Source organism: Scleropages formosus, chromosome 19, assembly GCF_900964775.1.
Source record: "Scleropages formosus chromosome 19, fSclFor1.1, whole genome shotgun sequence".
In the NCBI taxonomy this organism is placed as follows: domain Eukaryota; kingdom Metazoa; phylum Chordata; class Actinopteri; order Osteoglossiformes; family Osteoglossidae; genus Scleropages; species Scleropages formosus.
This window is the reverse complement of record NC_041824.1, coordinates 25,330,873-25,353,123: the sequence shown is the minus strand read 5'-3', so window position 1 is coordinate 25,353,123 and position 22,251 is coordinate 25,330,873. Positions and strand designations below refer to the sequence as shown.

The window sequence follows — 22,251 nt, the reverse complement described above, 5'->3', positions numbered from 1 at the left end:
TATTTCTTCCCCGGTGCCCAGTAGTAGAGAGAAGAGACTGAGGAGGAGAACGAGGTGAACCCGAACCCAATCCCTGAGAACGCCCACGTCCCGACCGACCCAACTCTCCCAGTCCCCTTGACCGGCACGAAACCTCTCCCTACCTGTTCCCTGGTCCCCCTTTCCCGTCTCCTTCCTTCTCCCCTGTCTAAGGGCAAATAAAAGCCCACCACAATAGGCAACTGCATCACCTGTCTCGTCTCTTACACTCCTCTACTCAGTTCTCTGCACTGGCTTCCTATAGCTGCCCAAATCAAATTCAAGACCCTGGTTATTGTCTACAAATGCATCAATAAAACTGCTCCCAGATATTTACAAAACTTGATCAACCGCTACATCGTCTACTTGTCTACTTCTGCTCGCTTGGTGGTCCCGCGCACAAAAAATAAAGCACAGAGGTTCTCGGTTTTGGCTCTATTGTGATGGAATGACTTTCCCCTCTCAGAACCGCAGAAACTCTTGTCTACATTCAAGAAGGGTTTGATAACTCACCTTTTATGGACTCACTTCGCCCAAGATCTCTCCAGCTCATGTATGGTGTAAATGTTCATGCACCTTCATGATCATCCCCAGATAAGCCTTTACACAGTCGCTACTCCGGCATTGTATATCAATGTTTGTTTGTGTACCTTATTATTAAAAAAAATGTGTAAGAAGGTTATCAGGATTCATCTATCCTGCATTTTATGCACAAGCTCAAGCAATGAACATTGGTGCATCAAGTGGAAAGTAAACTAGGTTTACTTAAGAATCACAGGTCTGCAGCCATGTCTCTTTCTCTTCATGTAATGCACAAATTGTGTTTTCACTGAGATGTATGTCACTTTGGAGAAAAGTGTGTGCTAAATGAATAAATGTAATGTAAATCTATTTTGGTATATCCACAGGCATTCATGGTGCCATCTATAAATGTCATCTCCCCAATACCTTCTGCACTCATGCATCCCCATATCATGACACTCCCACTTCTGTGCTTCACTATCGGGACTATGCATTCACGTTGGTAGTCTTGGCCAGGTCACACCTAATATGCTAGACCCCATCTGAGCCAAACAAGTTTGTCTTGGTCTCATCTGACCAAAGAATGTGCCCCCAATATTCATTAGGCTTCTTACGTTCTTTACCAAAGTTTAATCTTGCAGTTTTGTGCCAAAGAGCAAGCAAGGGTTTTTTTTTTTTCTTCCCTTCTTGTGTAGCCCATCCACTCAATTCTGGTGTTTTTTTTTTTTTTTAAACATTACTAGCATGGGAGGTGAATCGGTGGTGTCTACAACACAACTTTGAGATGCGTGTACTGTTGCTTCCCCAGTTGCAGGGTATGACTCTCGCTAGGGTGAGGAGAGGCCGAGTTAGCGTCGTGCAGCTATACTGTTATACTGTGAGTACAAACCTCCCATGCATCACACTTAGCAACCTCAGCCCCTCCCCCCAAAAAAACAAGCATTCACACCCACACAGGGACTGTCACAACATTCAGGTGAAATAAACCCAACAAACATTTAATATAAAACTACTAGTCCACACAAATAAACATTACACTATTCACACCAACAATGAAAAGGAACACTTTTTTTTTTTTTATATGACTCAGTCTCTGGTACCGTCTCGTTGGCGCGCTTTATTCTGGAGCTCCTTCTCTACCACCGAGGGAGGTTCCCCGCCGTTACTCACGGTTTTCGTGCAGTGCAGGAAACTGACAGCAACCTGTCCTCACATCCATACTCTCTCCAGCAAGGGCGGAGCGATGATGGCAAGTCCTGGCAACACTCTCTCCGCGGTCCAGTCGCGCTGGCCAAACCCCAACACTCCCACCACCCCACAACTCCGCAAAAAACTAGGTGCAACGCGGTGTCTCCCACACACGTGTTCCGTTCCCCCCCTTTCCCTTAAACTACTCAAAACCAACTGACTGCACGCTGCCTGGTTGTGATGCTTGCGCAGTTTATCGAAACACCCAAGCGAGAACAAACCCAAACCGGCTCGTTCTCCTCGCCCGGTCTCAAAAAAAAAAAAAAAACTCCATTTCTCCCCACGCAGTGTTCCAACTCTCCTTCCTACTCCCTCTTCTTCCCCTTCTCTCCCGGAACATCCCGCCCCACAAGGTCACGAGCACTTTCCCCACCAGCACCGATTAGGCAGTCCCTAACTGACATTTTTCCTACCAATAAACACCAAAAAAACATACAATATAGGAATAACAAAAACATCACGTTACAAAACCATAACCCTCTCCATATTTATGTAACTATTTTCCACCCCAAATATCCAACTACACGTGGGAACAAATTGCATAGGGGCTACACTTGGATGCCGTCCATAGAGGTTGATGTTATGCAGTGTCCTTCACACTATCTGATCTCTCACAGAAAGTCCCAATTTTCATTGATAACCCTTGTGCCAAGCCTGAAGCACTTGCCCATCTGTTTTTCACAGTTAGACTGTGCAAGTAGCACACTGTCCATGGCTTCATTTTAGGAGGATGGTCACTGCGGCTCTGATTAGTGGTACTATGGCTCATTCTATACCTCCCGATTACTGCGGCAACTGTGTTAAAACTGATTTTTAGTTGGTCACCAATTTTCCTGTATCCTTTTCCATCTTTGTGAAGTCTCACAATCAGATTTTTCAATTCCTCTGGCAATTCATTTCCATATGGGACATGACACAGACACGCAGATAGACACAGCCCATAAGTCCAAAACTGAGAAAGTTCTGGTGTTCACAGGAGAGGAGGATTGAGTCTGTCATAAAAAATAAAGGTGGACATATGTATTTTTGAAAAAATAAAAGATTTAAATATCAGTAATGAAAGGTGTACTGACTTTTGTTGCATTGAGTTTCTCTTCCGGGGCCTGTATTAATACAGTAAATCTAAACTGTTCGTTTTTAATTGTACATTAGAGTAAATACCTTACTTGTCATCCTAGAAATAATGCAATAATTGAGAGGTGACAAAATTGAATCATTATACATTTAAGAGGTATTACACAGGGGTGTACTCACTTCTGTACTGTAAATGTCAAGAACTTTGAGGGAAGCGCCACCTGGAGGCAGCACCTGGAACAGCAGGACACTCACAGCAACGATCTCCTCTTTGCGCGGGTCGATGACGCGGACCTTCTTGTCTTTGCAGGCTGTGCAGATGAGGCTGCCATTGCGGTTCCAGCAGACGCTGTAGATGACATCAGGGTGCATGTCCTCCAGAGTGATGACCGCCTCGCCCGTGCCCACGTTCCAGATGATGATCACATTGTCGCCGCCTAGAAGTTACCAGGGCAAGTGTTCACTCACATTAGTACAGTTTCAGATGTACATCCTGATGGCCAGACCAAGGCACCAGGCTGCTTAATAACAGCTGAATATTAATAATTATCAGGTGAGGAATAATAATAATAATAATAATAATAATAATAATAATAATAATGCAAAAAATACTTTAACACCTGTAAAAGCAGGTTTAAAAGGACCTTTCTTGCCTCTGTGACCGAAGACAAGCCTTGTGTGAGAGAGAGCGAGAGAGAGAGCGCGAGAGACTCACACCTGCACTGAGGAGCAGGCTGCGTGCTGTAGGGTGCCACGTCACAATGCCCACTCTCTTAGAGTGACCCTCAAGAATGACCACAGGCGCCGACATTGGACCCGTCAGACCATTCTCCGGAATCTGCCACACCTGTGGCGAACAGCAGTCAGCTGCAGTGTTTCTTTATGAGAACAAAAGTGTTATTTCATTCAAACGCCTCAAAAAGTATAATATAAATAAATTCCAAAATCAAATTCCTTCCATGTCAACAGTGTAGCTGTGGAGTCCAGAGTAAGTAGGGAATGGGTTATAAGGAGCATTCAAACAGTGAGCACTAGGGTTACACTCTCATAACATGTAAGGATACAGCTCTTTTTAATTCATACCATTCTGATATTCTTCTAATGTAAGGTAACATATTCAATGAAGGGTCATCAAGTTCCTATATTTAGTCCTCCTGCTGATGCCACTTTGTGTTCCTATGCTTATAATATACCCCCAAAAGTAATTTTTCTGCTGTCTTCAGATTTTGTTACGGCGTACTTTATTTCTCTCTTTATTGTTGTTTTCTTACTTTACGTTTGTCTGAATGAGCATCTCTGTGTGTATGAGTGTACTTTGGTTGGCCGATGACATGTAGGGTGCATTTAGACAGCTTCGACAAATGGTGGCAGTAGAGACCTGACATTTCTGACTTTTGTCTCATACTGCACTCCTGCATATCTCATCACTTCGGCGCATGTGCAGGCGAGCTGGGGTCAGAATCCTGACTGCACAGGACTGTGTCACTGAAACAGCCACGTATGAGGTCATCAAGAGAAATGGCTGGTCAAAATTATTTTTCAAAAAGAAAATGGCAATGAAATAGTGAGAAAATACACTTTCCCAAAGACTCAAGGCAGTTGTTACTGTACTGTGGGCTGCATGTTTCCAAAGAACAAAGCTCAACGCTGCAAAGGGTGGAAGTATCACTCCCTGTTTAAGAAGGAAGTGCCCATGCAAATGAGACAGTGTGTGAGGCTGCGAGACCTGGCAGCCTTGTGTGACTGTATCCCACTGGCACCAAATATAGCCACATTTTCAGAGCTGCACAAACAATGAATCATTGTGTTCCTACTGATATTATATCATGGTACGACGCAGACGGCGTGCTCACACCCTGATAAGGGCCTGGCAGGCGTAGAGTCTTGTCAAAAGACACGGAGCTTGAGGTTCAAGCACACTGACGCCTTGCAGTGGAAGGAGAAACTATGAGAAGGGAAGAAACTGCATGTGTCCATATGTCGGCATGGGGCTCTTACCATGACCGTGCAGTCCTCTGAACCGCTGGCGATGACCTGATCATTGTGTGGGCACCAGTCGATGTCCAGCACAGGCCCCGTGTGACCGGAGACCATGGGGTATGACTTGTCGATGCGGCCCGTCTGCAAACAGAGGAGGACACGGGTTGGGTGGGTGGGCATTCAGAGGTCGGCAAATTGCACCTTGCAGCAACAGCCAACTGGAAAGCTAATTTTTTCCTATCCCCACCCTAATCTGCCATCCTACACCTTCTGAACAAGCAGCTACTCACGGTACTGTTACACATGAGGAACATGGAAAATAAGCAAGTATTAGAAAAGGTTGCCCAGGGAATACCGCTGAGGGGTGCCACACAGTGTCAGAAGCATGCCTACTATAGAGAGGGAGCCAGCAGGGGCCACTCACTCACTCTCTGGAAGGTTAGGGTGAAGGAGGGGACCCTAGGACACATATAAATACATGAAGGTGTGTACCACAGGACATACAGTACAGCAGAGTAAATCGTGAGCATCAGCGGGTACACATTAATGAGTGTGTTCTCAATAGTGACCTCAGTGAAACCTTACCATCACCTGTTACACAACAGCACACACCTCTGCAAACACTTCACTTGTCCCCCCCACATGCACTTTGTAAGCATCGTAAAAAGAAGCAATACCCCACTAGGTGCTGCCTGGCGACCTTTGATCCATGCAGCTATTTTGCGGGATGACATCTGCTGTGTGCCCTGCCAATACACTCAGCCAAGCCAGCGAGAGCCAAATGATGTCATCAAGGGTCATTCCCAAAAAGCCCAGTTCTGCAGAAACTGGAAGGTGACTGAACAAATTGTTTTTAAAACTAGGTCAAGAGCAGCTTTAAGTGCCCCTTCAATGCACTAGAGGGCTTTAGACAACCACTGAGTGACATAGCGGACCCTTTTCTTCAAAACACACAACACAGATGTGGGGCCATAAGCTCAAACCTGTCAGAGCTTGTGTTCTGCAACCCTACACATTTTGCACACACAACTTTTTCTAAGGATATGTCTCACTGTTAATTTAACGCCACATGTTCACAGTGCTCCTCCACGTGTGCATCACACATCTTGATTGGTCCTTCTTACTGTGTTGTTCACCGTTGGAGGAGTGGAGGCGAAACCATTAGTTTTCCCACCAGAACGACTGACATTCCAGCGTTTCCACCAAAATTCATCCAACTTCAGAATTGCGTGGCTTCAACTGTGACTCTGACCTACGGTACAGCTCCACAATTGTCAGCAAACCAAATGTGAACCAACTTCAGATTCAGCACCAGCTCTTTCACCACTTTACTGTGTTTTGCCAGTATAATACATGTTCCCCTATATGACTTCCACGTGTGTAAGTGGGGAACCCCTTCTCTCAAGGCACCACAGGGCTCAGCTCAAGTGGACAGTTCTATCAACGGTACTCATCTACATCTAGGTATTTATCTGACACTTCTCTCCAAAGCAACTTGTGTGAAGCCACTAACTGCGATTTACCCAGCACCTTGGTCAAGGGTACTACAGCAGGAGATGGGATTCAAACCCAAGACCTTAGCATACAAACATTACAGCTGTACAGAAAAGGCCAGCTGCTCACTGGTTCCACACTCCCCAGAAGCCAGGAAGTAGAGCGCTCCTCGGGAAAAGGCGGGGGGGGGACCGAGTAGGGTGACTTCATGGGCAACCAGCACTAGAACTTGGTGATCTGAAAACAGAATGGTCAGAATACAGAGTGATGCACAAAACCAGGGAGGCTGTGTCGTCAGCATCGTGACCAATTCAAAGACTGTACACTACACCCACCCAACCATAGGGCTGAGAAGGCTGGTCTAAATAAGCTCAGGGTGCTCTGGTTTCCTCCTATGATCCAAAGTCTTGTGTTTCAGGTGGGATTGAAGACTCCGCCAGCATGCGTGCTTACCTGAACATGTTACATTGGTCTGTCATGTGAATGTGTGAATGACTGTAGGCAGTTGTGTGCCGTGTATCCCACACCTTAAGTCACGTTACACACAGGTGACAGCTAAATACAGTACACACACTCTTACCCAACAGAAAAGCAATTTTACTAGTAAACTGAGTAATAACGAGTTGCACTTATTTAGCTTGTAGTTTTCTCTGAAATATACGTTGCTTTGGAGAAAAGCATTTGCTAAATGAATACATGTAAATGTAATGCAAACTCTTAACTGAACCGTCAAAAGATATACCCAAAACAGCCCGTCTTTTCAGCACTGTAAACTTGCTTTGCGCCACATTGTGTTCCACCACCGGCCTATTAAATTTTTCAATAATTCGCTAGCAGATAGTCCACCAGCATGTTACTGTTCACCAGAAACAGTTTCCCAACACCTCGGCGCTGTTGAGGTGCCCCAAGCCGACCAACAGACCAACAACTGCGCACTCGCCTGGAATCGGAGATCTTCATTTTCTCACACAACTCTTTAGTCTTCTCTTCAAGCATCAAACCTCAAATAAGAGCATTTTCAAATCTTTTTAAAGCAAACTATTCAATGAACCACATGCAGTACGACAGCCTCTCAAAATCTTAGTGACACTGATGAGAAGTTACGAAGGTCTCTACCGTGGTATAGCAATTCGGAAAAACTGCAAACATCATGCTGAGTGAAAGCTGCAATGCCATGCCCACAGGAATGAGGAAGCCTATAGGCTCTCTATTTGGGCTTGAGTGTGGTGGGATGTGCTCCCTCTGTCCTTTAGAGTTGCTGAATCCCTTTCAATACTCAAGAAGGGTCTCAAAACATGAGCAACTTTTCACCTGTTCTTCTAACAGTCCCACAAATTTGCATCACCACACTTTCACCATTACTTTTACATTTCTTATCAGAATCAGTTCTATACACAGCTACTCATGTGAACAGTGCTTCAATAACAGCATCTACATCTAAATCAGTGTTTATGCACTTTTCTCCCAGTTGTAGGCCGCCTTCGAGGAAATCTGATTTAACACATGTAAATTTAACCATAATTGTACATGTATAAGATGGTTCCGTTTAAAACTGGACATAAAGTCAAGTATGTGACACACAGCATATGGAATGACAGCAGCAGGACACAGCCTGTGAGGAAAACCTCATTTGAACTCTATTGCTGGCGGTTGCCCTCACTGCTCAGATCAGGTCCAAATAGTCATATGTGGAACACTGGGAAGGGGTTTCCCCCCCCCGCCATTTAATCCACAGTTCAGTGGGAGCTGACCTTCCAAAAAACAAACAGCTTGAGACTGTGTGGAAATGAATTGAGAAGAGCCGGACCAAACGGCTGGCCAAGGATCTTGGCTTAAAAACTGTTCACATCTGAAACAAAAAGATCAAAAATATAAAAATTAATCAGCTGCCAAAAAGTGAAAGGTACACCTAGCAGGTACAGACTGGTGGTGATAGTGTAATAGCATGGGCACGATGCTTCCATGGCACCAATGTGGATTTCTGATACTGAGAATTGCTTGAATGCCACCAAGTACCAAAACATTGTTGCTAACCAGGTGCATCCCTTCATGGTTAGTCTAGCACAGATACAGAAAGTAGAAGTAGTGAACACACATACACAGACACAAACACTGAGGTGCCTCCCTGTGCTCCACTGGCTGTCTCCCTGCCTGCAGTGGAAATTTCCACTTGCTGTGGGTTGGCGGGCAAGTCTAAGCAGTTGACGTGAGCTGCAGTCGGACCCAGCAGCCCTTTGTGCTGCGTATGAACAAAGAGCCTCCGTTTGGGGGGGGGGGGGGGCGGGTTCAGCCATGTGTTCCTCACACAGCTGGGGATGCAGGGAGGTAAAGACAGCAGCTAGGGAAGAACATGCTGGGGGGCTGTGGGGGAGGGGTGCTCCCCGCTGTGCATTACTAACCAGCATCTGTGTCAGTGATAGCCCCACTGCCAGACCTGGGGATGAGGCACATCACTAAGTCTCTGCAAGTCCCCAGCTCCCAGCTGCTCTCTGAGCAGCACCCTTTGTTCACCCACCCTGATCTCTCTCAAACAAGCTGTGGAATTCCAGAAGCACAATCGGGTAGGACAGGTGTGGCAGTCTGTATATAACCTTACACACCATTACTGAACACTACTGTCACAGGAACAAAGGGTGTGTTTAAGTAAAATAAATAAATTGAATGTCAAATCATACTGCCCCTTATCCTAAGACCATTATTACTATTATGCTGACACTTTTCTCCAAAGCAACTTATAGTGTTAAGCTAGTTATAGTAGTCTAATGTTTTACACAGCTAAATCAGTTTTACTGTATCCAGTGAGGGTAACTACTGTGATCAAGAGTACCACAGGAGCAGGTGGAATTTGTATCTGGGTCCCTTGCGTGCAAGGTAACAGCTCCAACCACTACACTAGCAGCTCCCATCATTAAAAAAAATCCATCCCAGCAGCTTTTGAGAAACTGCAAGGGTCCCTGGAGATCCATACAAATTAGTCCTTTGACCAAATTAGTAAAAACTGCAGCTTCAGCTACAAAGAAAAATAAAAATCTACACAACTATTAATGTCCTCTGAGTCACTACACAATAATGTACTGTACCACTAAGCCACAATACCAGAGAAGACCTGGACATGTATTTACAAGTTCATTTATACTTTTGGCAGACAGCTTCCTGCAAAACAATGTACAGCTCAGAATAAAAATAAGTACATCTCAAGATTGACAATCAAAATATAAGAAAAGATATAGAATTCAATGGCATTCAGGCTAATGTAGAACCAAAGTGGCAACTATAGGATTTCCACTTTAACTCCCTTTATTCCCACGCTATCCCAGAATGCTACAGGCTGCAGTGAGGAAGCAGCCCTGGAAGGCCGGCAGCCAGTGTATCAAATGTCCATATATGGTAAAAATCTGCCGTCAGCAGGACTGAGGGAGCAGCAGTGGGCGCCTCGAATACAGAATGGGGGAATGGAGCTCAGAGCCAGGAGAGGTGTGCGCATGCACACACCTAGCTAGAGATAATAAGTGAGCCACAGAGACATGGCACAAGATACATTTCAGTGTATGTGTACCACAGCCTGGAGTCTTATGTTCGACTAACATGGACATCAAAGAAAATGTCTGTCCCCAAACTGTCTGCATGCACTACAGAACCAGAGGATGCAACACCACAGCCACAGAAATCAGCCCGACCCAACCCCTCATACTAAAACATATATATTATACATACATTTACATTTATTCATTTAGCAGACACTTTTCTCCAAAGCGACGTACACCTCATAAAAAATACAATATGTTCATTACATTAGGAGAAAACAATCACGTCTGCATCAATGTCTAAGTACAGTTTTCCACCATCCGTACCAATGTTCATCATACAAGTAGCGCATAAAAGGCAATCGACAATTCCTGATCACCTTCCTTCCATTTTTTTTTTTTTGGGACATTCAAGGTTGCACAAACGTGTACGTACATTATAGAAGTAGCTGCGTAAAGGCTTATCCGGGCATGATCTTAAAAGTTATGGTGCATGAACATTTACATCTTACATGAACTTGAGATCAAAGGCATAGTAAGAGGTGAGTTTTCAGACCCTTTTTAAATGTGGAGAGGGAATCAGCAGTTCTGAGTGGGAGGTTGTTCCACCACAATGAAGCCAGAACCGAGAAGCTTTGTAGTGTAGTGGTCTGGTTGGCGTGTAGCAGTTGATCAAGTCTTGTTGACATCTGGGAGCAGTTCTATATTGATGCATTTGTAGACCATAACCAGGGTCTTAAATTTGATCCGGGCAGCTATAGGAAGCCAGTGCGGAGAGATGAGGAGGGGCCATACGTGGGAGTGCTTCGGCAAGTCAAACAACTCATGCTGCAGCATTCTATATCAGCTGTAGCGATCTGATGGCAGTAGCTGGAAGGCCAGACAAAAGAGTAGTCCAGATGGGATATTACCACAGCCTGGACAAGTAGCTGGGCAGAGTCAGCTGAGAAGTCAGGACGGATCCTGCGGATGTTATGCAGGATGTATCCACAAGTCCAGGTTGTGGCTTCAATGTGCTGAGAGAAAGACTTGAGTCGACCATCACTCCCAGACTCTTAACTGAGGAGGTAGGCAAAATGAGTGAGTTCCCCGCCAAAACAGTATGTATGTGCATGCTAGAACGAGGAAACAAAAAGAGCTGAGTCACATGGATGAGTTTCAGCCTGCAAAGAGAGATAAAGGCACAATGGACCTCCCCCCCCTCGCACCAACACAAGTCGATGCTCCTCGACACACACCCTCCAAAGCAACTGCGGTATTACTCCACCTATGAAAGATGGCTGCACTAGCCAGTGCACCACCTTTCTTGACAGAAGACCCTGGAACGGTGGAAGAGATGGGAAGTTGATTCTGCACTGAGTGACACCACTTGTGCGAACACTCAACTTGGGATCATTCCGGAATATCACAAACACGACTCAAACACCGCTTCTTAAAGCCACTTTAAACTACAAGGAGACACTGGGGTTGCAAGAATCACTGTATCCCATCACTCTCGAACCCAGTGCACCTTGTGTTTGTTTACCACCCTTCGTGTCCTTAACTGCATTCGTTGTGGAGAAACCCTCTGGAAAACACACTGGCCTTCAACGAAGGGACAACAAACAAAAGTTACATCATTTCAAAGACAAAGAACAGTGAGGTGTTGCACAATCTTTACACATTTAAGTATACAGAAGAGATCTTCACATTTACAATAAATCTGTATTAAGAAACATTTTTGCAGGAATTATGGTTTACTTTTCCATTTCAGCAGTAAAACTTGGCACCAGTGGACATTGCCGAGGTTTGCCTGATTATGAAAGTGACTTTCCTTCAGGGAACCACTGGTCTTGTCAGAAAGGAGCCACCCCACATTAGAGGGGACACAGTTAACATCTCTAGGTTCTGATGTTTACAGAAAAACAACTCCAAGAGGAGGAATTTCTGAAAAGATAACCACAAAGGACTTTTTGCCACTCATATAAGGAGAATCCCGGAGTGGCACTTCTTTGAGTTGCAGCTCCTCTCTTACACACACACACACGCATCCCCAGCATGGAACTGGACTCAATGAGCACAACCACAGCACACTCTTAAAGAGAGCAGCACATATGCAAAAGCACCTTTACAGCATGCAAAAAACCTTGCACTACACACCTTCCATGTGTGCAGGTAAGGCTAGCAGAGATTTCACCTGTAAAGCAACCCCAGTGGAGTGGGGGCAATAATTCAACGGCAGGAATATGAGAGACACTAAAACAAGGTCTCCTCCAGTTAAGCCTCATTTCTATGTTAACTCCCCTCCTTGTGACAGAATAATTTCCTTACATCACTTGCAACAAATTAAATACATGACCTGAAACACTGTTACACTTGTGTGGCGAGTGCTTTTTAAAGAAAAGTCCACTGAGGATAAGAAGCTTTAGTCCGAGACGGGTTGCTTTCAAAGCAGCCAGCGTGTCACATGCCAGCATCCTTCACACAAGTCGCCGTGGACACAGGAGTTGTAGGAAAAACAAAGGTGACATCACGGGGGATGTGAACCAAGTGTATGGAGTAGACAGGAGATCAGGTGGGAAGTGGAGGTGAAAAACATTCAAAAAACAGTGACCAAAAAGACACTAGAATAGCACATATGAACAATGAGCGGCGCAATTAAAAAAAAAAAAAAAATACAACGCAAATTGATAAAGAATTTATAAAATGGTAAATCACTGTAAGCTGTTTAGCACTGCAAGTCCCTTGAATACACATAAGTAAATAAAGGTAAAGAAACCCCAGAACGACAATGGATGGTGAAAGCAGTAGAGCCTCATGGTCACAGCCAAGGAGGACTCTGGCGCGACCAAGGGCTCCTCACTCACCTTGTGCAGAGGAAGCACGAGGAAGGCCCCGCCTCCACTTGCCTCTACGATGATCGCCACAAACTTGGGGTTGACGGCACAGAACGAGCTGTCCCAGGTGACTCGAGACACACGGATGTCATCGTAGCACTGGTCGTTCTTAGCCGCCTGGCCAAAAACATGGCGGAACTTGCTCTGTCGCACAACGCGCCGGAACATGTCTGCAGAGGCAACAGTGAAGAGGGCCACAGTTAGAGGTGTGCCACAGGGCTGCTCCGTCCCACTCAGGTAGGCTGTCAAACAGGATGGGCAGGAATCTGGAATCATCATCATCTGCATAGAGCATCCTAATGTCAGAGCGCCTTATGTGGAAAGGACAACTGACAATCTGCGTGGGACTCTGCAGAACAAGAACTGCACATTTTCGGAATGATGCCAAAATCACAAACTGTGTAATTCTGCTGCTACGAGCTAATCAAACACTTGTCTACCGCACATCGGTGTTGCGTTCCTTTCACACTGGCACCATTCTCTACAGTGCAGAATGAATCCTGCTGCAGTACCCTTGATCAAGGCATTCAGTCTGAATCGTAAGTTGCTTTTATAAAAGGAGCTCCACAACTTGTCAAGGGTAAGAATTTCACGGTTTAACCTCAGAGGTTCAGGTGAAACTCTGTGAGATGTCCATCACCCTGGAGACTAAGCTCCATATTCCTTTATATCCACGGTAGTTAACGGTGGCAATGCCAATATTGGCACCAGAGGACCTTTCATCATCACTGCTCATTTGTCTATGGTTACCCTGAATATCTCCAAACTTTTCACCAAGTCTGTCATTCTGGATAAGTGCGTGAACCAAAAAGCAACATGTACCAGAGTAAATGCACACAGCAAGTTGAGCAGTCATTTCTGGTAAGGCACCCGCGCGGGGGGGAGGGCAGCTAACGCACCGGCAAGTAGTTAACTGCAAAGAGTATTAAGGAATGAAGTCGACGGAGCAAGGGAGACCCTACAGTCTGACAGGAGGCACCTGGACCACTGCTCGCTGCACTGTCACCAAATCAGCCGGTCACCTGGGCTACAGACTGGACTTGACCAAATTAAGGCAGAAGTCAATCTGCAAGCTTCATTTTAACCCAGAAACCAATTTATGTTCCTCTTCAAGCAGTACCCAAGTTAAGTAACCTCACAGACCACTATGGTTGCAAGCTTCTCTTCCAGGGCTTTTGTTCCCCTAACATCCACTAGGTAATTAACACATAAAACACACAGTAACTGCCACTTCCTAGCACTAAAACAAGGAACAATGGTCCAAAGAACATGAGGAGCATCGAACCCCCTCGGGTTAATGCTTGCTCACACTAATACTGTCCTTTGCTTCAGCTGCCTCATAAAACCTGATTTAGGAGCTTTGGGCAGCCCCAGACTGCCAGAGGTCCTGACTCAATGGCAACTGGTCTCCAATGCTGCAAACAGAGCCTAAAGAGAAAAAGTCAAAATGCATTTGCCCAAACAGAGATGGAGCAGGAGGCAGAGAAGGCAGGGGATCATCCATCATGAGGGCATGGTGGAAACCATACTGCCATAGATCTGCTCACACAACTCATGACACAGTCGATACGGACAACTAAGCTCTTCCTCATCTGAGACCCCTCATTCCAGAAGAACCTCAGTCTACCAAAATGGATGAGAACTGCAGTCAGTTTACTGCTGTGTCACTGCACCACTCAGTAAAGCAGGCATCTCATCAGATTAAAAAATAAAATCATGAATTAATAAAGAACTAAGAGCTAGTGAAGGTCTCTTGACCACTGTTGAAGAGCATCTACTCAAATAACTAAACCCACACTACAAGTGACTGGGGCACTGGTCATCAATTTGCCTTGATGGACACTCAAAGGAGTGACAATCGGCAGGTACTGCACTGTGGTGCATTTGAGGATCAGGGAGTAAACAAGGAAGAAATCAAGCCCACGTAACACATCCAGAGTAAATCTAGTGACTTCTTCAAAATCTATCCTTTCAATCTTCTCTAAGAGCAGCTGTCATTTTCCAAACCCAAACTGGTAAATGGGGTCCAAATCTCAACCTGGGGACATGTGAGTTAACCGTCTCAGACAGTTCCAGTTCACAAGAGATTCACTGTTGAGGATCAATGCACCTTTTGCCAAATGTCTCATTGGTAATTTGTCCTGGAACAAGAATGATAAGTCCTGAGATATTGCTCAAGGCACCAACACAGATTCAGCTGACTATTGAGCTTTGTTCACAGATCTTTAGCCATTAATTAATCTTTTAGACAAGTCACCACACTGTTTGGTGCCATTCATCAAGATGGTGACAAAAAGCAAGTGTGATTCACCTCAAGAACAGATGGTGCCATTTATTTTCAACAGCAGCAAATATGACAATAATGCTGATTGACCAACATGCAACATCCAGAGAGCAGAAACCTTGAGAACATCGATTCTGAGATGGCTGCATGAGCATCCTTCGCCCACGTTAAAGCGAGGCCATCAAATTCCACATTTTTCATCCTTCACTTCTGAACACCACGGCCAATATTTAAAATGCCAAAGATTACCGTACTTTCCGCGCGATAGCGCGCACCTAACTATAAGCCTCACCACCCAAATTTCATAAAATTTAAGAAAAATTACACACATAAGCCGCACCTGACTATAAGCCGCGCCTGCCTATCAGCCGCAGGTTCACACTGAACCACGATATCTTTATGGTACACAGAAAGATGGTACATAGAAAGATTTTTTTAAATGTTTAATTACTAAACACAGCAGTAAAATGAGATAACCATACCGGCTTTTTTCCGAACAGTGCCTTAACACGGCAGTAACGCAGCAGTGAAATTACATTATAGTAACATGCCGGTTAAAAAAAATAACAAGCCTACCAGCTGTTGATCGTTAGCCTTTTAAAAAAGTCATTGATCGCTCTCTTCATCTTCCTCACTAAAACCACTGAATTCGTCTTCAGTGTCAGAATTGAACAGCCTCAGAATGACGCGCAAAATGACTGTTCAAAACACAATTAACGTGTCAAACTAGCGACTTCCTCGGCGCATTATTTCTCCTGCCTGTCTGTCACGCTCTTGCGCTTCCTGCTAGAGCGCCCGCTATAGGCCGTTAGCCCGTAAAAATATATAGATTAACCGCATCGTTGTTTAAGCCGCAGGGTTCAAAGCGTGTGATAAAAGTAGCGGCTTATAGTCCGGCAATCACGGTAATATAAAACTCAATCACAAGCACGTCTCAAAAGCAAAAATTATTACATTTAATTGTCAAGGCTGGAGCACCATGTGCACTGGTGAAGTGAAGACAGGTGACTGTTCAACTTGCACTTATGCAGGAACTTTGTACCAAAAAGGTCATTTGGTCCCGTTTCCCCCCTCTGTCATTGGCATGCATTTACACAGCTGACTCTTCTCCAGAGACTTGCATTGCTTGGTAACACTGATTCAGCCATTTATGCAGCTGGACTATTTTTTTTATGAGCAGTGCTCTTATTTTTTTTTTTTTTTTTTTTAAAACACCATTTTGGTCAAGGAATCTACTGCAGGAGGTGGGATTCAAACCTGAGTCTTTTGACAATAAACCCATTGCTGCATTATAATATAGGCAAGAGATGGTTTTTCTTAGGAATTCATTTTATTTCACCCAAAAGGTTCTCTCTTCTGGCTCCAATGTGGTGGGATGAGCTTCCTCCCTCACTCAGAACTGCTGAATTCAGCGTTCAAGAAGAGTCTCAAAACATCTCTTTCGGACCCAAATATCACCCCATCTCCTACCTGCCTTCCTTACATGTTTAAAAATAGACTCCCTACAAATTCCATATGAAGCCACTGATCTGCAATATCAGTGTTCCTGGACTAAGTGACTGAGAATGGCTCCTGTCTAATGTGTGTGAGAGAGAGAGAGAGAGAGAGGGGAGGCAGTTTTACGTTGTTGCACATCGCTTAGCAGAAAGTTTTCTGCTAAATGAATATATTTCAAAAACACTCAAAACCAATGAAGTATTTTACTGCAACAACTGAGGTAAACTAAAAGCCTCATGAATTTAATTCAACACTATTAAATTCTAAAACCAGTTTAAAAAAACCTCAGACATCACACTGAATACAGAAAGTATTCTTAAAGGGAAAAGCACAAAGGAGCTCCACAGATGTGGAGGACATCTCTCCCCATCCTGAGTTTCTAGAACATGATTGCGAACAAGGGTCAACATGGCCTTTGGGATGTCAGGACCACCACAAGGTCACAACCCCCACCAATGACCTCTGAACTCCAAAGAGAGGGGGAGGACATAACTTCTAAACACATCCAATGTTGAGAACAACGTACCAACCTAACACGCTCAAAAAGAGTGTTTCGGTGAAGGGCCATCAACGTTCAGCTGCACAAGCTGTTTCGTGCTCTCTGCACTTTCATTACAATGCACCAGTGTGCCAGTAATGAACTGGCAGCAGCTCATCCAAGAGCTGCAAAACAATCCGGTTGACTGTCCTACCAAACGCATGAAACCCTGTTCAGAGACAGCGAAAGCCAAACCAGGACCACAGCCAGCAGAGGACTGTAATTACCGTCAAATCAGCCAAGAACTCTCGCAGTGAATCACGTCTGATGGTTTGCTTGTCCAGCAAGGATCAGTTTTGTCTTTGCTTTGCCTTTTGTCACCAAACCTGACTGGGCTATAAGATGCTCCACTGCAAGGACTGAACAAACACCTGGACCTAGCAAAGCAAGCATACGCGGCAGAGATTTCAGATGGAACCACACAGTGTGCATTTAGCTTATTATGGCCTACAAGCCAGGAACCTCCAAATGGATCCATTAAATCTAGTCCCTGCAGGCACTTTGGGGCAGCATATGGTCACTGTAGTGTCAGGGTACCATGCAGAGCAAGGCAGTATAACAGCAACAGTGGAGTGCTAATTTAACTGGAGGTGACAGAAAGGTCTTCAAGAACCCCCAAGAGCAGCCCTTCAGACACCTTAGGGTTAGGGTCAGGCACTGGAAGCAGACATGACCTTCCTCCAACAAGTGTCAGTAATGTCCCAATTGGGACACCTGAATCCATTTGGTAAAATGGACATACTTGAGATGCCTCCTCCGTGAACCGCCACCTTACCGTGGTGGAGGGGTTTGAGTGCCTGAATGAGTCCAGGAGCTATGTTGTCTGGGGCTATATGCCCCTGGTAGGGTCTCCCATGGCAGACAGGTCCTGGATGACAGACGAGACAAAGCGCGGTTCAAAAACCCCTTATGAAGGAAAAATCAAGGCTTTCTTTTACCCCGCCCGGTATGGGGTCACCGGGGCCCCACCCTGGAGCCAGGCCTGGGGGGGGGCTCGCATGCGAGCGCCTGGTGGCCAGGTCTATGCCCACGGGGCCTGGCCGGGCTCAGCCCGAAGCCATGACGTGGAGCCGCTCTTCGGTGGGCTCACCACCTGCCGGAGAAACCGTAAGGGGCCGGTGCATTGTGATTTGGGCGGTGGTCGGGGCCAAGTGCCCGGCCGACCCAAACCTCGGGCGCCAACTCTGGTTTTTGGGACTTGGAATGTCACCTCACTGGCGGGGAAGGAGCCTGAGCTGATGCGGGAGGTTGAGAGATACCGTCTAGATATAGTCGGGATCACTTCCACTCACAGCTTGGGTTCTGGAACCACTCTCCTCGATCGAGGGTGGACTCTCCACTATTCTGGCGTTGCCCAAGGTGAGAGGCGGCGGGCTAGTGTGGGCTTATTAATAGCCCCCCAGTTCAGCCGCCATGTGTTGGAGTCTACCCCGGTGAATGAGAGGGTCGTCTCCCTACGCCTTCGGGTCAGGGAACGGTCTCTCACTGTCGTTTGTGCTTATGCGCCTAGCGGCAGTGTAGAGTACCCGGCCTTTTTAGAGTCCCTGGGGGGCGTGCTGGAAAGCGCTCCCACTGGGGACTCTGTCATTCTACTGGGGGACTTGAACACCCACGTGGGCAGCGACGGTGATACCTGGAGGGGCGTGATTGGGAGGAACGGCCTCCCTGATCTGAACCCGAGCGGTGAGTTGTTATTGGATTTCTGTGCTAGTCACGGTTTATCCATAACAAACACCATGTTCATGCATAAGGGTGTCCATCAGTACACTTGGCACCAGGACACCCTAGGTCGGAGGTCAATGATCGACTTTGTAGTCGTTTCTTCTGACCTTCGGCCATATGTCTTGGACACTCGGGTGAAGAGAGGGGCTGAGCTGTCAACTGATCACCACCTGGTGGTGAGTTGGATTCGATGGCGGGGGAAAAAGCTGGACAGACCTGGCAGGCCCAAACGCATAGTGAGGGTCTGTTGGGAACGTTTGGCGGAGGCCCCTGTCAGAGAGGTCTTCAACTCCCACCTCCGACAGAGCTTCAACCAGGTTCCGAGGGAGGTGGGGGACATTGAGTCTGAATGGACTATGTTCCGCGCCTCCATTGTTGGGGCGGCGGTTCGGAGCTGCGGCCATAAGGTCTCCGGCGCCTGTCGCGGCGGCAATCCCCGAACACGGTGGTGGACACCGGAAGTAAGGGATGCCGTCAAGCTGAAGAAGGAGTTCTATCGGGCCTGGCTGGCTCATGGGACTCCTGAAGCAGCTGACAGGTACCGACGGGCCAAACGGAGCGCGGCTCTGGCAGTCGCCGCGGCAAAAACTCGGGCTTGGGAGGAGTTCGGTGAGGCCATGGAGGAAGACTTTCGGTCGGCCTCAAAGAGATTCTGGCAAACCGTCCGGCGACTCAGAGGGGGGAAGCGGTGTTCCACGAACACTGTTTACAGTGGAAGTGGTGCGCTGCTGACCTCAGCTGAGGATGTTCTCGGGCGGTGGAAGGAGTACTTTGAGGATCTCCTCAATCCCTCCGACACGCCTTCCGTAGAGGAAGCTGAGGCTGGGGACTCGGAGGGGGACTCGTCCATTACCCTGGCTGAAGTTGCTGAGGTAGTCAAAAAACTCCTCGGTGGCAAGGCTCCGGGGGTGGATGAGATCCGCCCCGAGTTTCTCAAGTCTCTGGATGTTGTGGGGCTGTCTTGGCTGACACGCCTCTGCAGCATCGCGTGGAGTTCGGGAACGGTGCCTCTGGACTGGCAGACCGGGGTGGTGGTCCCTCTTTTTAAGAAGGGGGACCGGAGATTGTGTTCCAACTACAGGGGGATCACACTCCTTAGCCTCCCTGGGAAAGTCTATGCCAGGGTACTGGAAAGGAGAATCCGACCGATAGTCGAACCTCGGATTCAGGAGGAGCAATGCGGTTTTCGCCCTGGCCGTGGAACACTGGACCAGCTCTATACCCTCACTAGGGTGTTGGAGGGTTCGTGGGAGTTTGCCCAACCAGTCCATATGTGTTTTGTGGACCTGGAGAAGGCATTCGACCGTGTCCCTCGTGGCATCCTGTGGGGGGTGCTTCGGGATTATGGGGTTCGGGGCTCGTTGCTACGGGCTGTTCGTTCCCTGTATGACCGGAGCAGGAGCTTGGTTCGCATTGCCGGCAGTAAGTCAGACCTGTTCCCGGTGCATGTTGGACTCCGCCAGGGCTGCCCTTTGTCACCGATTCTGTTCATTATTTTTATGGACAGAATTTCTAGGCGCAGTCAGGGAACGGAGGGTGTCTGTTTTGGTGGCCGCGAGATCTCGTCTCTGCTTTTTGCGGACGATGTGGTCCTGTTGGCTTCATCAAGTCAAGACTTGCAGCGTGCACTGGGGAGGTTTGCAGCCGAGTGCGAAGCGGCGGGGATGAGAATCAGCACCTCCAAATCCGAGGCCATGGTTCTCAGTCGGAAAAAGGTGGATTGCTCCCTCCGGGTTAGGGGGGAGTTGCTCCCTCAAGTGGAGGAGTTTAAGTATCTTGGGGTCTTGTTCACGAGTGAGGGAAAAATGGAGCGGCAGGTCGACAGACGGATCGGTGCGGCGTCTGCAGTAATGCGGTCATTGTACCGGTCTGTTGTGGTGAAGAGGGAGCTGAGTCGTAAGGCGAAGCTCTCAATTTACCGGTCGATCTACGTTCCTACCCTCACCTATGGTCATGAACTCTGGATCATGACCGAAAGAATGAGATCGCGGATACAAGCGGCAGAAATGAGTTTCCTCCGCAGAGTGGCTGGGCGCACCCTTAGGGATAGGGTGAGGAGCTCAGTCACCCGGGAGGAGCTCGGAGTAGAGCCGCTGCTCCTCCGCATCGAGAGGAGCCAGTTGAGGTGGCTCGGGCATCTGTTCCGGATGCCTCCTGGACGCCTCCCTGGGGAGGTGCTCCGGGCTTGTCCCACTGGGAGGAGGCCTCGGGGCAGACCCAGGACACGTTGGAGAGACTATGTCTCCCGGCTGGCCTGGGAACGCCTTGGGGTTCCCCCAGAGGAACTGGAGGAGGTGTGCGGGGAGAGGGAGGTCTGGAGTACTCTGCTCGGACTGCTGCCCCCGCGACCCGGCCCCGGATAAAAGCGGAGGAAGATGGATGGATGATATACAATAATAATAAAAATAATCACTTCACAATGAGCTCTCACATTGTGTTCCTTTTTTCGGATCCTCCCACTCACGTCACAATGTCACCAGTGCAGAACTTTGTCTACGATGTGTATCACTGAAGGGAAGAGGAATCTCAGTTGCCTGGTGTTTCTACCTCCACACAACAAAGAGCCTTTTCACAGGTGATGGTGTAGTCCATTTCAGCAGGAAACATTCAGGCGCAAAGGTGCTGATGCTATCGGTAATTTAGTTTCATGGCTCGTGGGCAGAACACAAGGGATCAAGAGACTGCTTGGCCTGTCTTTTACACACAAACATACAAATACCTAACTGCTTCACCTAGTGGAATCAAACATCTTTCGAATAAAGGAGGCCAGATTTCTTTCCAAAAGCAAGAAGCAGGTCCAGTGCAGTCTCTAAACTCTCATTCCAACATTCGCAGCTACACCTTCGCCAGAGGCTTTTCTCCAAAGCAAGGTACAGCTCAGAGAACAATGAACACAAGCGTATCCCTCAACAGAGAGAGCTTACACAGATACGGTACACACAACGGCTGAGGACTGTACATTCCATATGGCTGTTCTCAGAGCAGAAATATTCCACAGCTTCACACATGACATATGAATGGGAAGGTTGGTAAATTAAAGGTAGAAGTAATGAAAGACTGACTTAGAAAGGTGTCAGGAGCAGAATGAGTCAAAATATTTAAGACCCTTGTACAATGGCAGGAGGGATTCGGCAGCTGGAAGGAACAGAGAGCTCACTGTACTGAGGCAAAACTGAGCACCAACCGGCCACAAATTTGAGTACCCCTTCAGAGGAGAATGAGAAGATGTGGAGGAGAAGTATCCTGGAAGGGGCACTGAAAGAGTCAACATACCATGTGAGGTTTCTGGGTGGGATTGGGCACACTGTGGCATCAACAGCAGAAGTGAGGAACACAGCTGAGGAAACTGAACCACTGACAGCACCGGTGCCTCTGAAGTTTTCAGAGAAACACCACGATAAACACCTGCACTATTTGCATGCAGCACTGTGCGACAAGCCCCTGCAGGTCCTGACTGGGATTCTTGCCACATGA

At 47.1% G+C, this 22,251-nt stretch overlaps 1 protein-coding gene across 2 annotated transcripts in view; it reads right to left on the bottom strand.

Annotated features, from left to right (window-relative positions):
- The window catches only part of coro1ca (coronin, actin binding protein, 1Ca), a 39,805-nt gene that overhangs the window by 8,719 nt on the left and 8,835 nt on the right, over positions 1-22,251 (bottom strand). For both annotated transcript variants that reach the window (XM_018749064.2, XM_018749065.2), the window contains exons 2-5: positions 12,707-12,906; positions 4,861-4,983; positions 3,580-3,709; positions 3,118-3,299 (exon numbers count right to left, since the gene is read on the bottom strand). In XM_018749064.2, the coding sequence (XP_018604580.2) occupies positions 3,118-3,299; positions 3,580-3,709; positions 4,861-4,983; positions 12,707-12,906 (635 nt within the window). The remainder of the gene's footprint in view (positions 1-3,117; positions 3,300-3,579; positions 3,710-4,860; positions 4,984-12,706; positions 12,907-22,251) is intronic.